The sequence below is a fragment of the Alexandromys fortis genome, unplaced genomic scaffold, assembly GCF_014885135.2.
Source record: "Alexandromys fortis isolate MF-2015 unplaced genomic scaffold, M_Fortis_MF-2015_v1.1 scaffold_1, whole genome shotgun sequence".
Taxonomy (NCBI): Eukaryota; Metazoa; Chordata; class Mammalia; order Rodentia; family Cricetidae; genus Alexandromys; species Alexandromys fortis.
In genome coordinates this window covers 20,401,292-20,414,844 of record NW_026067927.1, presented here as the reverse complement: position 1 = coordinate 20,414,844, position 13,553 = coordinate 20,401,292, and the positions used below count along the sequence as shown (strand labels likewise).

The following is a 13,553-nucleotide window of genomic DNA, read 5'->3' as shown; positions in this document are numbered from 1 at the left end:
GTTTCTGGTTTTCCTCTTTCCTTTCTTCTCTTTGTTAATAAAATTATCCCTCAGCTCTGCTTGGCCTGCAGCCTGGGGTGTACACTGGGGTAACGGGAAGGGGGAGGACCAAGCAAATCAAAGGCTTTCTGCACTGACTGCCTTGGAAAGGGCCAAGGTTTACCCCTGGGAAGTGGAATGTGTGAAAGACCAGACAGCAAGAAGAGAGTTTAACATCTGGATGGCTCAGTTGGTAAACTACTTGTCACGTAGCGTGAGTGCCTTAACTCAGATCTCCAGCACCCCGTGAAGAGCAATGCAACCATTGTAATACCAGCACCAGGGAGGCAGACAGAAGGGGCATGAGGCTTGCTTGCTAGCCAGTGTTGCTAAATTGGAAAGCTCTTTGTCAGTAAGAGAGCCTGTCTCGAATGAATGAATGTATATGATAGAGAAGAAGAAGAAAGGAAGACTCTGCACCAAGGTCTTCTATCCATGAACAGGCGTGGAAATACACATATGGGGAGTGGGGTGGAGGAAGAAGAAGAAGAGGGTGAGGGAGCAGAGTGTGAAGAGAGCAGAGATCGTCTGAAGAAAGCAGGAGGCATTTGGGGGCGTCAATAGGAAAACACTATTTTCAAGACCTTTCTCTGTTGCTCTAATGGACCCAGCTTTCTTGTTGTCTAGAGAAGGCTGGATTGACACAGCTTTCAGCGACAGCGACATAAGAAGTTTGCTCTCTATTCAGGAGTGAGCGAGCCCAGCTATGCTGAAGAAAGGAACGAGTGTGACTAGGAAAAAAAGAGCAAGGGCGCAAGGAAGGAGCCATGGGGCTGGCTGACAGCACAGACTTGGCAGCCTGGAGGAGGCAGGAGGTGACGATGGCCTTTGCTGGCTATTGTCTAGCATCCCAGAGGTGCTGGCTGTTCCTCTGTCACATCAGGGAGGCCCTCAGAACTGAAGCTGCATCAGGAAGTGTGGAGGATGCATCGGCCCCTGCGTGAAGCATCTTCAGCTCCGCCTGAAGGTTGAGTCAGAGTGTATGACAAAATCCCCAAACGGAACAATTTCCGTGAGTTTTGCTAGGAGGATAAAAAGAATCCAATTACAAAATCACTCAGACCAATCATAGGAACGGTGGGCTTAATAGCTCTCCATTAGCTGACTGAACTAGAGGTAGCAGAGATAAATGAAAAAGCAATTCTCTTTGATCCTAGGCAAGGCCTGCTTTTCTTCTCCCACCAAAGACGACGAGTAACTATTTGGGGAAGAAAGAGAGAGCGAGGGAAAGTGAGAGAGACTCATGAGAGTTCACACGAATCCCAGGATGCAAACTACCTACATGGGGCGGGGCACTGCCCTTTGTGTATCAATTTCCTCAAACCCACCTTTTCTTGAGGGGGAAGAAATGGGCCCAAGAATCTAGGCTCGAATGAAGATAGCTATGATGTATGGATGTTATGTTAGCTACCAGTCAAGCTGCTTTCCCACTCCAGGGGCTCGTGCCTATGACAGGTCAGAGAATCAAAGGTGCATAAAGAGGGATAGAATGGACGCTGGAGACAGACACACTTTGTCTTAAATCTATGCTCTCTGTCTTATTGTGTGGGCGATGATTATTTATTTATTGTGGAGTGCAAAGGTTCGAGCTCAAGGTCTCGCCCGTGCTAAGGATGCATTCTACCCCTGACCTCCATCCCTAGCTCAGATCCTGAACAAATTCATTTACCAATCTGATCTCGTTTTCTCATCTGGTGTCATAGAGATCGCTACAGAATGCTCAGAATAGTGTCTGTGTCGCAAAGAAAGGATTCCATGAGTCTTTTATGATATTAGTAATGATACAGTAATAATATGACTAATATATGAATGATAAGGAATGACGATAGCATTCTTAAGTTATTTTCAAACAGTGGGAGTTGGACACAAATAGATGTATGATCTAGATGCTTCAGGGACAATTGGGACAAAATAGGGCGACAGGAAAGGGTCATAATTAAAAGGACAAAAAAGGAGAACTACATTTCTGAGAACCCATACAATCCGCCATAGGAAACACACCCAACTGTCTGAAGATTGAGGAGTGGGGGTTTGGAGGCTAATGTGTCCATATAAAGATGGAGACAGAGTCATAGAAATACCATTTCTTTCCAAATTCTGTTCTCGATACACAGGCGTTGAGGGATGCCTGAGTAAGTGCTCCTGGAATAACAGTTATCAGAGGCAGCCCCCGGGGTTCTCTTGACAACCCTGGTCTCCAGCACTTGGTGGACACAGAGGTCAATAGGGAGAAAATTACAGAGCATTCTCAGAAGTCACAGCCCGGAGAAGGTAGTTATTAGAGAGCGGGGAAGTAACTTCGGGTTCCAAGGTAACGCGGTGTGTTAAGAGGAAATAAAACTCCCTGAAAACATTTCCACGGGGGTTCATTCAGTCCTTACTCAAAGACCCACCAGCTGCAGGTCTTAGGAGAGGTGACCTTTCTTGTTTGGGAAAAATGCTAGATAGACCCAGGTTCTTATTGATGAGGGAGGGAAGCTTAAAACTGCGTTTATCTTGAGCGTGTTACTAGATGTTACGATAGCTGTATTTATTACCATTAGAGTCAATCATTTATTTGTCTCTCCTGTGAATACTTATTAGATGTCTATATTAACCAAGCCCATACTTGGTCTATAATTGGTCACTGGGTAGTGTTAGAATTTCCAAGATTACCAAAGACGTATGAAAGTCTTAACTTTATGTTGCTTAATAACTTTGAAATAAGATTTTTAAGAGCCTAAAATTGAATGAACAGGGTTGGCATTCCAGTCCTCTCTCTGGTCTCCCCAATCTTTTCTGCATGGACAGTCTGTCCTAGTGGGGCATGGTGGCATGTACCTGCAATCTCAACCCCAACTTCTTTTTAAAATTAGTTGTACACACACACACACACACACACACACACACATGCACATATAAGTTTACATATCCTTTGTGGTTCTTCTGCAGTGGTTTCTACTGATTTTGGAATATCTATTACCCCTTCCCCCCATACATACATACACATAAACATGAATACAAGCAGGCCTGCAATGCCAGCTCTTCCTCCCTCCCTCCCTCCCTCCCTCCCTCCCTCCCTCCCTCCCTCCCTCCCTCTCTCCCTCCCTCTCTCCCTCCCCCTCCCACACTCCAAGTGAGCTGTTAATCACACAGTCTTATTATTCTAGGAGAGAACAAGACGTAAATACAGTTTAAGTTCTTTATCCCTTTGGGAACTAGAGGGAGAAAGAGAGAGAGATTTAGAGGCTGCTAAGCAATGACCAATCAGCTTCTTTCCTTGCTGCTTGAAAATCAGAAGAAAAGCCTTTTCTGTTGTCCTGGGGCTTACTAAAACCTGTACCAGGCAGCCAAATCTCGAGGTTGACACCTCTGCCAGTCTCAAGATGGAAACTCACTGTAGGAGCTAGCTCAGGTGAAAGGAGTGTACGGAAAGGCAAGAAGGAAGAGAGCAGAGCCGAGAAGAGCAAAGGCCCACCACAATGGTCAGCACAAATGAGACACAAAGACACAGGTCAGGAAGGAACAGGCTGCTCGTCCCTCTGAAGGTTCATAAGCTTGACTCAGGCCCAGGCACGCAGTAGGAACACCATATATCTGGGTTTCACTTCGCTCTTCCTTCAGGAATTACTCTTGGTGCCTCTTGCCTGGGCTACTCTTGATGTTAGGATATTGTAACCTTTGGGGGAGACACTTAGTGTCTGAATGGTAGACTCCATCCAGAAAGCCTTATGAGGAGCTAGGGAAGCAGCTCCATCATGACTAAGCTTTCATTTGTTGCACATGCACGAGGTCCCAGGTTCTATCTCTATCACTACACACAGAGTTTTATGGATTACTCGGGGACTTTCTAATGTATTTTTTTTTTGCATCTCCCCCACACTAATATTGTCTTTGGGACACATAAATGTAGCTCAGAAAATCATTAAATCAACAAATATTGCATACACCAGTATCACTTCTAGGTACTTTAGGTACACTATCTATGTGTGTATGTGTGGGTACATTGTGGGTGTAGGTGTGGGGGCCTGCGTGGGCAGATATCCACATCATGCTTCTGTGCATGGAAATCAGAAGTTAATCTTGGGTACCTGTCTCTAGGTCTTGTGTATTTCATTTTGTGTAACTTTGCTGTTTTGTTATTTGAGACAGAGTCTCTCACTAGGATTTCGGGCTTGACAAATAAGCTACAGTGGCTGGCCATCGAGCCTTGGGGATCTATGCATCTCTTACTCATAAGTGCCGAGCTTGCAAGTGTACACCACCACACCCAGCTTTTTATATGGAAGCTGAGGGCTGAATTCAGGTACTCTTGGGCTTGTCAGCACATTACCAACTGAATGATCCCCAAAGCCGCCACTGTCTATTTTTATCCTTACACAAAAAAATGGTCCCCCATTGTTACTGTTATACAAATATTATATATGAACAAATTGAGGCTTCAAAGAAGTCCACCATCATCCCATAGTTAATACAAGTTTCTAAGGTGATTGGAAGCAAGGCTTACATCCACGCCCACTTCACTTCAAATATAGCGTATTTATAACCAAAGGCTCGCACGCAGTGACATTCTAAGATTTGAATCATTGTGCTTCCCCGAATAAGGGATAATTACCTTGCATTGAGCTCTGGGGACCACACTCAATTAGAAGGTTGAGAGTAGCAAGACCCAGTGCTTCAGCTTGCTAACGGGGTTTTGTTGGGGAACGTGCTATTTGGCTTGCCCTGCTCCCAGACAGTGCTGAGGATGAAACTAGATGAAGAGTCAGGGGTCACTGGCAGAAGAAGATTAAAAGCAGAGGCAGACTGCATGCTCTTATGAAGACAATATCACATTCAGAGATGAAGCAGAGCCTTTCATGGGAGCATCGATGCTGTCTCCCGAGCCTTCAAACACAGAACTCACTCATCTCGATGCCATGACTCCAACCAATTTCCTGTATGAGATCACACACAGAGGAACTAATTTGAGATTACATGCCTGCTGCCCTTTCCTATGAAGAGTCTCTTCTGGCTTCTAATTAAACGTTTTCTTCTACGACAAATGCCAAGATGTCAAAAGGATTCATTTTAGTAAAGAGAAGTGCTAGGTAGGAACTTGGGGGTACAGGTTCTCTGTGCCTGGGTGAGCTTTGTTGTTAGCCTTGGGTGCCATTGATGCACCCAAAGGTCATGGGATTTGAAATCCTTTGAATTACAGTGAGCCACACTCCTAAAGATGGATTGTCTATGCATACTCAACTGTCAGAGAATTCTTATCACTACCCATGGATGGCTGCTGTGATGGTACTCATAGAACAAGCCAAGTCTATTTCCAACTCTAGGAATAAGGATCAAAAGTCAGCTTCCTGCTCCTTGCTGCCAATGAGAATCAAAACCAGGAGACACCAATTCAAATGTGAGAAACTCAGGAAAGAAAAATGACCTGTATTGAACACCTATTATCCACGAGAATTTCTCAGTATTTCCACCTGACTTCTGAGTCCCAGTATCCTCTCCTAGAAAACATGGTTTTTAATTCCTGTGCTACCATCCTTCCAGAGTGGGGATGGAATCCAAAGATGTTGTGCCTAATGAACTTTGATCCCAAAAGGGTGCTGCAAGTGGTGGTGGTGGGGGGCATGGTGGGCACAACTGTCAATCATCATTACCCATGCCATCATGAAATACTTTTGGTTTCTGATTAGTCTGCTGTCTATGGGAAGCTACCATAAGTCAGATGTCGCAAGCTTTCACCTTCATTTTGTATGTAAAGCAAGCTCCAAGTTCGTGCCTAAATACATGTGACCAACAAAAAGCAAAGCAAAATACTAACTTGTGGTTGCCTGTAACCAAAGTCCAGGTACCTTGTATTGCTTATCTTTATACTTGCTTTCATAGCAAAGAGCATTGACCAACCATCTCCAGATGTACTTTCTAAAGGGTGAATGAACAGATTGATAATTCATCTTTTAAACAGAGCCTTATGAATGCTATCCAAGTGCTCTTTCACATCCATAGTTCAGAACAAGCTTGTTCTGAGTGCACCCACTGGCCTCTCTTCCAGCTCTTCTTCAGGTACTTTGTCTTGCTCCCAAACTATTTTTAATTCCATAACTTTGACTCCCAGAGAATTTAGATATAGTTGCTACCAAAACATAATCACAGTTATGACAGCATTGGTGACTTTAGCAAGTTACAACATTCTAAATGTCATTGTCAAGCTAATTGCAATTTACTTGATTTTTTTTTCAGTGAAACTATTTCCAGTTGCATGAATCCTGCTTGACATAAAAGAATACTACAGATCTTAATTTCTTAGTCTTGTTCACCATCCACTGTAAATTTTTTCAGTTACTGCTTCTGTTATTGGGCTATGCTATGATGACCATTGCTGTTTTTTTTAATCATAATGGAAAAATGAGGAAGAAGAGAGGAATATATGTGGTAGAGTGAGAGAGAGAGAGAGAGAGAGAGAGAGAGAGAGAGAGAGAGAGAGAGGAGGGAAGGATAAAGGAACAGCCTAGTGTCCCTATTGAGTTGAGATCAAAACAGTTTCAAAGGGACAAGATGGTTCCCTATAAACAATGAGTTAAAATAATGGGGCTAAACATGTGCTAGATGAGCCACAGTGTTATAGGTTAAATCTTAAATGTCTCCCATAGGCTCATGTGTTTTAATATGTAGTGTCCCGCTGGTGGGACTATTTTGGGAGGTTGTGGAACCTTTGGGGTCTGCACATGGGTGGTCGAGGTGGGTCATGGACGGTAGGTTTTTCAGGACTATAACCTCGTTTCTAAACTCTCTGCTTCCTGATCCACACCATGTGAGCAGCTACAAGCTCCCACCACCATGATCTGAGCCTCTCCAGTCAGTGCGCATGCCTTCCCTGCCACAAAGGACTATTTTTCCAAACTCCGAGCCAAGACAAACCTTTTTTTCCTTTAAACTGCTTTTGTCAGGCATTGGTCACAGCGATGAGAAAAGATAAATGACGGTTTTGTGTTCCTACCTATTCAGGTTGCTGGGAGGCAGAGATGTCTACGCTAGGTATAATCACACATATTTAAACTTTGGAAGGTTTGGAAGCAGGAGGATTGCAAGTTCCCGGCTAGCCTGGGATGCTCAGTGAAAACTTGTCTCCAGACAGAACAAAACAAAACGACCATCAAATGTCCATTCTATTATTGGGTGAACAGGAACCGTCACTGTCCCCAGTCCTCATTAGCAAGGATATAGGTAATGAACAAAGCCAAACTTAAAGGAGACTTAACTAGGACTCAGCAGAGCATCACCCTTTCCATGTCAAACCCCGCTATCTCCACTCAACACAGCGTGATTCAGAACTCTGTAGCCCAGTCTCCATGTCAGAGCACCTTCCAAGTTGGGCACTTGGGTTCTCTAAGCATAATTTCTCGGTTTTACAAACAGCTGTGTCATTGAACCTCACGGACTCCATTTGCTTACTTGCACAAACTCAGAGCATGTCATCGACAGTATTTCATCCCACCAACCTCACTAGTGACAGGTTCGTGCTATACTGATTTAGGACATCTTGTCTTCCAGCTGTCAGTGTTTACAATGTGGCCAGTTTGTCAGAGGAAGCAGAGGAAAGAGCTCCACTCTTGTGAGTGGTTCTGAGGTTTAATCAGCATGAGTGGTCTCTATCAGCGGTACCAACCAGTAACTTTATCCTCAAGGTATCTTGTACCTCAGAAGCATAGAGGAAATGGAAATGGGACAAATACAAAGACCATCTGGGGGCAGACAGTACACAATTTTGAGTCTTATCAGTTCTGTCTCAAAGGGATAAAAACCACTCATGGTGCTTTCTCTATGTTATACCCACTATGTTATGGATCTGCCTGTGCCTCTCTCTCTCTCTCTCTCTCTCTCTCTCTCTCTCTCTCTCTCTCTCTCTCTCTCTCCCCCTCCTCCTCCTCTTCCTCATCCCCCTCTCTATCTTTATCATTATGCTTTCTATTCTCTGGCTCCCAAAGGTGAAGAATCCAGGAGCAATATGGACTTGGAATTTTTATATCTCTTTTCCACTTGGAAGTCTGAAGTCCTGACAAGTCCTTCCTTAAAACAGAGTCAGTGACATTGACCTTGTTGTCCTATATATGCACTCAATTTCTGGCTCATAACAACTGTTTAGTGAGTGCACATTCCTCCCCTGTCTCCTACCTGCCCTTATGACATATTAGAATTCTACCCATCTGCTGGCTTGCTTCTGGGGTGGCCTGCCCTCAGCCCATTTTTAGATCAGCCAATGGGACCATGACTAGCCAGAGCCATTTTTCATCCAATTGGTCTCCTTCCAACAGTTTCATATGGCCTCTTGCTGTAAATCACTCTGAGAAAATAAATGTCCCCAATCCATTAGTGACTTTCCGCCACAAGCCAATTTGAGCCACAAACTAGACAAGGCTTGTTAATGGCCACTTAAATACATTCCTGCAGCTCAACCTGGGACACCTTCAACCAGCCTCAGACCTTACCAGCTCCTTTTCAAAAGACACGTTGGCAACAAGGTCATAGGTCATCGGACCCTTATCAGGTAGGAGAGCAACATACCCTTGTTTGTCTAGGATCCTTCCAATTTGGCCCTGCTATCCCAGCATAATTGCCAATCATTTCACTTTCAAAACTATTCTAGCTTGAATAATAAGACTCCATAGGTAGTGATGTAAGGGTAATCAAAAACAATAAGCATTTATTAGCCATTGATTATATATAAAGGGCTTGTGTGTTTGACCTCATTTCAACTACAGTACAGTACTAGTCAAGGAGGCGTCACAATCATCCCCATTATACAAACCAGTCCTCTGTTTAGGTTTAGGGTAGCTAATCAGCAATGCCAACCAAGGAGTGAGATTGTGCTTCATCTAGAACCCTCATGGCTATTCATAATTTCCTGGAGAACTGTGCTCCATTGTATGAGAACCTCTGCTTAAGAGAGCCCACGCTCCCATTAGCAGCCCAGCCAGTGGCCAAAAGGCCTTACCATGTTTCTTACTCTTGGGAGGAACCGACTCTGCAGAGGGATCCAACAGAGACCATAGCCTGTTAACTCTCTCTGCCCTGGCCTGTTTGCTTTTCCCTCTTTGCCCTGAAAGGTCTTCCCCAGAAAACTGCTTGTAAAAGACTCTGTACTAGTCTCTGGTTCCAAAAAGCCTGGTCCATGGTATCCAGTTAGCAAAGAAGGAGCTGAGCTAGAACTCAGGTTTGGTTCTCTGGTACCACAAGGATCATTGTACCATCCATATTTTGCAGATGAATCCTAGGAAGCTTGGAGAAAGTGAGACAAGCTCACCAAGGACACAGAAGGAGGAGTAGAAGCTTAAGCATATACTCAGGTCCACCTGTCTTCAAAGGACACACACATACACACTCACACATACTCCCCACACACATACAGACTCTCTCTCTCTCTCTTTCCTTCTCTCTCCTCTCTCTCTCCCCCTCTCACTCACACACACTTATACACACACTCACACATACTCATACACTCCTCACACACATACCCACAGACTCTCTCTCTCTCTTCTCTTTCCTCTCTCTGTCTCTCTCTCTCTCACACACACACATACTCATATACACACACATACTCACAACTCTCTCTCTCTCTCTCTCTCTCTCTCTCTCTCTCTCTCTCTCTCTCACACACACACACACACACACACACACACACACACACCTCTCTCTCTCTCTCTCTCTCTCTCTCTCTCTCTCTCTCTCTCTCTCTCTCACACACACACACACACACACACACACACACAACATTCATACACACACTCATTTGCTGTTTGGGCACTTAAACCTACTGCTACATACCCATTCCATGCAAAATTTGTGAAATGGGTCTCCCGTCAGCTGACATTTTTTTAGAGGGCAGAACGCTCTGTCCTTCCAATGCTACAGCAACAAGCAGTGGCTCTTTCTAAGCTGCACTTGAACATATCTTTAATTTCCAGAAAACCCAACAATATTGCTCTGGGAGTAGTCAAAAAGTGTCCCCTTAGTCGCACATAAGAAGAACAATGGACCCATATGTATTAAACAAAGGAAACAGCTGTAGATGACATGGTCTAGAGAGGCAAAGCACATCTCCTGAGGTATTTCTGAGGTCCACTAAAACAGAATAAAAAGGGGAAGTGCAGAAGCCCCAAGGACACACAAACACAGATCCTGACTACTTACTGTTTGTGTGATACTTTTGACAAATCACCCAATGTCCCCAATACCCAATTTGTTCTGTACGAACAATACCTGCCCAACCAATCAGCGAATTAGAGGGTAAATGAGATAAAAACAAGCCTTTCTTCCTGTTCTTTTTTATCTACTTTTATAATTATGGACTCACCAACTTGAACCCTTGTCCCAGGTCTAAATAGTACCAGCTCAGATGTGCTGTGTTTTGTTTCCAAGCAAAAAGAACATCCTATTTGATGACAAAAAGGTTTCCATTAAAAACTGAAAGCAGATGAAAGGGGGACCTTCAGCCACAAGGCCTCAGTTGATTCATAAAAACATGGAATGAGTCATGTTGCTCTCAAGGCTGAAACTTATAATCAATGGGCCTCGCTAGCCAGCCAATCCCAGCCCAGCGGAGGATGACAGGCCCAGCAGGCCATCTCCACTAGCTATTCCAGGGTGGCCTTGCAAACTGATTAATTCTGCTTCTGGCTTGGTGAAAGGGGAAAAAAAAATCAATCTGGTGCTCTTTGCCATACTATGGTCTAAGTCCAGACCAGGTCTGTGTGGCTTTCTGAAGAAGCAGGGCTTCTGTAGTTGTGTGAATGTGTGTGCTCATGTGTGTGTGTACCTGCATGCAACTGTGCATGTGTTCATATGTGTGCATGCATGTGTGTATACATATGTGTAAATGTGCATGTGTTCGTGTGTGTGCATATGTGCTTGCGTGTGGTGTGTGAGCACGCATGTGTGTATACATATGTGTAAACGTGCATGTGTGCATGCATGTGTATGCATATGTGCATGCATGTGTGAATGTGTACATGTGTGTGGCTCAATTCAAGAGCAGATTTGTCTGTCTGTCTCTAAAAATCACTTCTGGCTTTCATCTTGAGATTACTTCAAAAATGTCCCTTCTCCTGCAGGCATTTCCTTGTATTGAGCACAGGGCTAGTGAATGCAGAAGGCGGGGGAACACAGACTTACTCAGACTGCAGCCAAAGCTCTTTCCTTGAATTTGTGGCCCTAACTGTTACTCTCTTCATAGATCTTTGAATCCTAGTCCTCAATCTTCAGTGTGAATGAAAGTTCCTAAATCACACACACACACACACACACACACACACACACACACACACTTATGTATAAATGTGTGTGCATAGGTGCATAATGTTTTTGATGAGGTCATTAAGGAAGAGGAGTTATTCACACATGGTTTAACTACACTAGGTAGGTGGTCTTCCATCAACGATAAAAGAAAAATGATGACCCCCACAACCCTCCTCCAATCTACCCCCTCAATTCATTTACCATCCACCACCACTTACTTAGAAAATGCACTGTGACAACTCTGCTGGATGCTGCTCATTTGTTGGTGAAAGAGGCAGGTAAAGCCTCTGCCTGCTGGGATCAATCACCTTGGCCTCCCAAGAGTTAATGGAAAGAACTGCACAAGATCCCCAGACTGTCTGGAAGCTTCTCTTTCCCTGAATTCCTCCCCTCACCCGAGAAACCTCCAAACCGTGTTTAAAGCCAAGCAGGACCAGTTTCATGTATGAAGAGCTAATCATTGCTCAGTTGCCTCCTAATCTGACAAATAAAGCCTGCCTGCTGGCAAGGTGGTGAAGGGGCCAAAGGGAGGGCTTTGCCTTTTTCTTGCCCTTAGATCGGTTGGCAGATCCCGGCCTTCTTTCCAGATCAGACCCTAGGGAGATTTGAGTAGGCTGCTGTTTCTATGAAGTAGGAACCCCAGGGTCTTAGGAAACCCAGCCAACAGCCCTTGTAAGATTCGTGGTTAGTATAGGAAGCTGAGCGCAGTGAGCAGTTCCGGAAGTCCCCACTCCACTTGACTTCAGGGGCATGGTGGTATAGTGCCCCCAAGTGTGCAAGCTTTCACACTTGCTCACTACAAGGAATCTCAGCTGGTCTAGGCACATCTGCCCAGGAGGAACTGGAATAGAGGGTCTCTTAGAGTGTGGGCTCTTTCTGAGAGCAGCTCAGGAGTACCTAAAGAACGCGGTCCGGTTTTCCAAGCCACGGGGGGTCGTGGGGGGGGGCAGAAGATGCAGTACGGGTCTGGAGGAGGGTTGGGGGGTGGGGGTAGGTAGACGGCGGCGGCATCCCTGATCTCACCTTCCACCTAGCTTAGAGACTGGTTAAGGCTCTTGCTTCTCAGTTGCTTTCCTCATTTAAGTCTGGGGAAAGAAACGGACATGGGGTGGGGGTGGGGGCACGCAGCCCTGCACACTGTCCTCAGCCCCAACGGGATGCATCGAGGTGAAAAAAGAGATCAAGTGTCAAGTCCCAGCCAGGTCACTTAGTGGCAGCAGAGTGTTATTGGCAGGTCACTCATTCCCTCTGAGTCTCCGGTTTTTCACCTCTAAAGCTGGGTACCTGACTTACTGGGTCTCAGGAAGTATTAAATGGGATCGCATATGTAAAACTCCAAAAAAAAAAAAAAAAAAAAACCCACCGGGAAGAGTACAAATACGGCGACTGCTATTTTTTTTTTAAACCACACGAACGATTAATTCCCACCCTTACGTCCCTCCCAGTGTTGCAGCTGAGTTGTCCTGCAAAAGGGGTACAACGCAATCTTCCAGGACTTCAAGTCCTGGGAGCCACTATCCTTCCTGTCACCGTACATCTGATGTGGGGAGAAGGGCCACCTCTGAGCATACTCCCCAGGCTCCACTGGCTTGGGCTGGGGGTGGGGGAGCACTGAAAGCCAAGTGTGGATGTAGAGAGGGCGCCCACTGCCTGTGGGTACTGGGTACCTGGGCAGGATCCCCAACCTACATTCTCCCACCCACTCCCGGAGCTCCCAGCGCGCAAAAGAGAGAAAACCCAAAAAGTCGTAGATACTGGACCAGGCTTTGACGCGAATCTTGAGCTCGCCGTCCTGTGGCTCCGGCATGGCCTTTCTGGAGAGCCTCAGCTTGTTGAGCCCGCCGAAGCCGGCCAACACCACAGCGCGCATCTCCTGGGCATCCCCGAGGCGGTGGGAGCTGTCGCCGCCCTCAGCAGGCTCCTTGCTGGTCTCCTTCTCGATCATCTGCTCCGTCTCCTCCGCCTTCTCTACGCCTTCCTTGGCCATGGCGCGTGAGGGGCCTCGGGGCGCACAGGCTGCGGCTGTGAGGGGGGTCGCGGCTTCTCTCCCTCAGGTTCCTCCTGTTGAATGTGGGATGCTCTTCAGCGCAATGGCTGCAACCTCTGTGAGAGGAGCCGCGGTCCGCCGCCTCCGCCGTAATCCTCAGAGGAGCCGCGCCCTCGCGCCCCACCTCACGCCCTCACATTTCCTTCTGCTCCAAACCAAACCTCAAGTCCAGCTTTTGTGCGGGTCCCAAATCAGGCTCTTG

The 13,553-nt window shown here is 45.9% G+C and overlaps 1 protein-coding gene across 1 annotated transcript in view; it reads right to left on the bottom strand.

Moving 5' to 3' along the window:
• Nucleotides 1-13,338, bottom strand: part of Vat1l (vesicle amine transport 1 like) — a 153,562-nt gene extending 140,224 nt beyond the window's left edge. The window contains exon 1 of the mRNA XM_050143850.1: nt 13,065-13,338. Coding sequence (XP_049999807.1) covers nt 13,065-13,291 — 227 coding nt within the window. The 5' untranslated portion in view covers nt 13,292-13,338. The remainder of the gene's footprint in view (nt 1-13,064) is intronic.
• Nucleotides 13,339-13,553: the final 215 nt, after the last annotated feature.